General features: G+C 32.9%; 1 protein-coding gene across 1 annotated transcript; it reads right to left on the minus strand.

Annotated features, from left to right (window-relative positions):
* Positions 1 to 1,481: 1,481 nt before the first annotated feature.
* On the minus strand, positions 1,482 to 2,468 carry LOC118664317 (olfactory receptor 52K2-like). The gene has a single exon (XM_036324290.1). The coding sequence runs from the start codon at positions 2,466 to 2,468 to the stop codon at positions 1,482 to 1,484; it is 987 nt and encodes a 328-aa protein (XP_036180183.1).
* Positions 2,469 to 3,649: the final 1,181 nt, after the last annotated feature.

The following is a 3,649-nucleotide window of genomic DNA, read 5'->3' on the forward strand; positions in this document are numbered from 1 at the left end:
AGAATCCTCATGCAATACATAAGATAATTCCTTCATACTTCCAACTCTCCACAAATGTTCTGTATCTGAGAATAATGTCAGATATGCAACTGAACATTGTGTAGTTGAAAAATACTTTATATATTATGCTAAAGGAAATAAGCTGGTCAGAGAAAGACAAACATATGATTTCACTCATATGTGGAATCTAATGAAGAAACTGAACTAACAAACAAAATAGAGATAGATTCATAGATAGAGAGTGGGCTGTCAGCTCTGAGGGATGGACAAGCAGAGGGATTGGAGGGACTGAGCAACAAAGGGGAAAAAAAGAGAGAGAAATAGTGAATACAAACCATAGTGTGAAGATTGTGGTGGCGAGGGGAGTGGGTGGAGGTAGGAGAAGGTATAGGGGGAATAAATAGTGGTAGAAAAAATAAAATAAATACTATAATGTTCTGAATGTATAATTTTACCATGCTTTGTATTTATTGTTCTGTATTAGCTTTTTAAAAAACTTTGCTTTATGAGTTATTATAAATTATCTTTTCATGGTTTTAAAATGGAAACATGAACTTGATATTCTAGAGAATTAACTATTATGTATGAAAAGTGAATATTGTGTTAGAATATAAATAACAAGTTTTTAAACCTTTTTAAATGGAAAAAGAAAATTCATTTTTTTAAAAAATGACATCACCAAATGCAATATTTCTCATGGCATTTGAGTAATAGATAAAATATACCAGGATTAACTGGCATTTATAACTTTCACATTCACATTTATTCTATGCATAAGTACAAGGACCTGACTGCTTTATTATGTCATCTAGTATTGTCATGCACAAGTATATATATATTGCTACTTTTACTTTTATAGTATTATTTGGGTACTTATATTTTTTTAAACTTACTATTTTTTATTTAGGAGAGTAAAATAGACATTAGAAAACTGTTGTATAAAGGGGGAATTATATTTTATTATGTTCAGAATTATTAATGTATATTATTTTATTTAAGGCTCAAGTTCACAACCAGGGATTATGGATTATTACCTTTGTATTATATATGAACTTTAATCTAAAACTCACATCTCAAACTACATAAAGTTTTCTAAGAATTTTTTAACAGAAAAATTTCATAACCTCAAGTTAGGCTATTAATTTATCAAATATGACACAAAAATCATGATCCTCAAAAGAAAATGAGATAAATTAAACTTCATTAAAATTAAAATTATTTCAATATAAAGTTATTTATGGCTTAATAAGTCCCAAAGATTATACTAAATGCAAGGTTAGGGAAGATAAATAATACTAATAATTAAAAGTTTTGCTCTAATTTTTCTACTTCTTCTGTATCTGCTATAATTGCTACTGCTCACTGAAGTCAATATACTTCCCAATCTTTACTATCCAATATTAATCCAAAATTTAGATGAAAAGTTTTCTACTTCAAGGCAATGCTGATTCATTTTCAACATTTCCTGTTTAATAAAACTCTCATCTTTGTTGGTGATTTGGGGAATCACAAACCTTGCAAAGTAAAACACTTTTGACTGCTAACAATTTAAAGAATCCCTCCCTGATTCTTTTGGTTTTAACACCATAAATAATAGGATTCATCATAGGTGGAACGAGAAGGTATATATTGGCTATGAAAATGTGGATATGTGGAGTAATGTGTTGACCAAATCTATGAGTGAGAAAAGAGAAAAAGGCTGGTGTGTAAGACACCAAGATGACCCATACATGGGAGACACAGGTACTTAAGGTCTTCAGGCGGGCAGCTTTGGATGGAAGATTAAAGACAGTGAAGAGAATAAGGACATAGGAACAGATGATCAATATGAAATCCAATCCCCCTGTCAGGAATGCCACAATTAGGCTGTAGGCTCTCCGAATCTTGGTTTCAGTGCAAACCAGCTTTATCAGGGCCATAAACTCACAATAAGTATGGGAGATGACATTAGTTTTGCAGTAGGAAAGCCACCTCAGTAGGAAGGGGTGTGGACTGAGGAGGACAGCGCCTCTGAAGACAATGAACATACCCAAGCCTACAATCACTGTAGGTGTTAAGACAGTGGAATGCTTTAGTGGGTGGCAGATGGCTACATATTGGTCAAAAGCCATGGCCAAGATAAATCCAGATTCCATAGTAGACAGAGAATGGATAAGATACATTTGTGTGAGGCAGGCTTCAAAGTAGATCTCTCTGTCATTGAACCAGAAGAGACTCAGTATCTTGGGAAGTGTAGAAGAAGTAAGCATCAGATCAGCCACTGAGAGCATGCATAGAAAGAAGTACATAGGTTCATGCAGTTTGTGGTCTGTCTTGACAATTAATAAAAGGGCAACGTTTCCCATCAGTGACAGTAGGTAGACCAGGCAGAAAGGAATGGAAATCCATTTGTGGGCAGCCTCCAATCCTGGAATTCCAAGCAGTAGGAAGATGGTTGGTTGAAGACTGGTCTTGTTATAACCTGCCATTATCCAAACAATGGATATTCCATGATCCTGTCCAAATTAAACATCACAAAGATTTTAAATATATAAAGACCAACTTTTTTATTGTTATGGCTGGGGAGAGATCTTAACATCCAATAACATGCAACTGGCTATTGAATTAATTTCTTCAGCAATAAATTGTCTCAATGCATCAATACATAGGGCTCTGATTTTTGGGTAAGAAAAGTAGTAGAAAGGAATTCTCTATCCCTCTTTTCTCCTCCTTCTCTTCTTGTCTCTCCTCTACTTTTTCTTTTTTTTCATAAAGTATTATCCAGTTGGCTACATACATTTTAGCAATATTATGTAGTTTTTAGAGGAAGTGTCGATATATTCCTGAATACCAAAATAGAATTTCCTACCATTTTAAACAGCCAAAAAAATAAAAGCCCAATCACCATGAATGAGATCAACAATTTGTATATTTAACTCCTGCTACCACCTCCCGAAGAGAGCCAATTGTTATAAGGAGAAAGGAGATGTTGGGAATACTAAAGAAAAATTGGCTCAATAAGGAAGTGAGGACAAAACTGATCTTATATTGGAAGATGAGTAATTGAATTAATAAAGGAAGGATCCTTATCTTCATAAAATCAGCCAAACAGAATGGTAAGAAATCACTTTGCGAAGATAATCCAATATAGAAAATGGCTAAGTCTGGAAAGTGCTGGTGTTCAGGTTACTAGATATATGTCCTCTTTTTAAAATGATCAATTAAATTCTTCCAGAAGGTACATAATATATTCTTCAGTCATACAATGCATTTGGTGCTGATTTTTGCTTCCCAAGTAAACTTAAATGCAACTCTTGGCTCAAGATAGCAGGTTATCAGAAGTGTGTATTGGGATATATTGTTTTGGAAAGGTATCCTAACAATCCTAAATTTTAAATTGATAAATCATTACTTTGGTTCAAATATTTGTATATAATAAGCTCATATAATATTAGGCATCCTTTGAGTCTGAATAGAAAAAAATTTAATAAAAACAAATATGGTTTTTAGTAAATGTAGTTCTAGACTAAATTCTAAGGCTAGCTTAACAAAAATTATGAACAACACATACATCTCAACTTAAATATTAAGTTAATCTTCTTCTACCTTATTTTTTGTCAAGTCAAGAAATTGTGCCATCTGTCAGACAACCACAAAGGCTAAATCTTCA

Source organism: Myotis myotis, unplaced genomic scaffold (assembly GCF_014108235.1).
Source record: "Myotis myotis isolate mMyoMyo1 unplaced genomic scaffold, mMyoMyo1.p scaffold_m19_p_10, whole genome shotgun sequence".
In the NCBI taxonomy this organism is placed as follows: Eukaryota; Metazoa; Chordata; class Mammalia; order Chiroptera; family Vespertilionidae; genus Myotis; species Myotis myotis.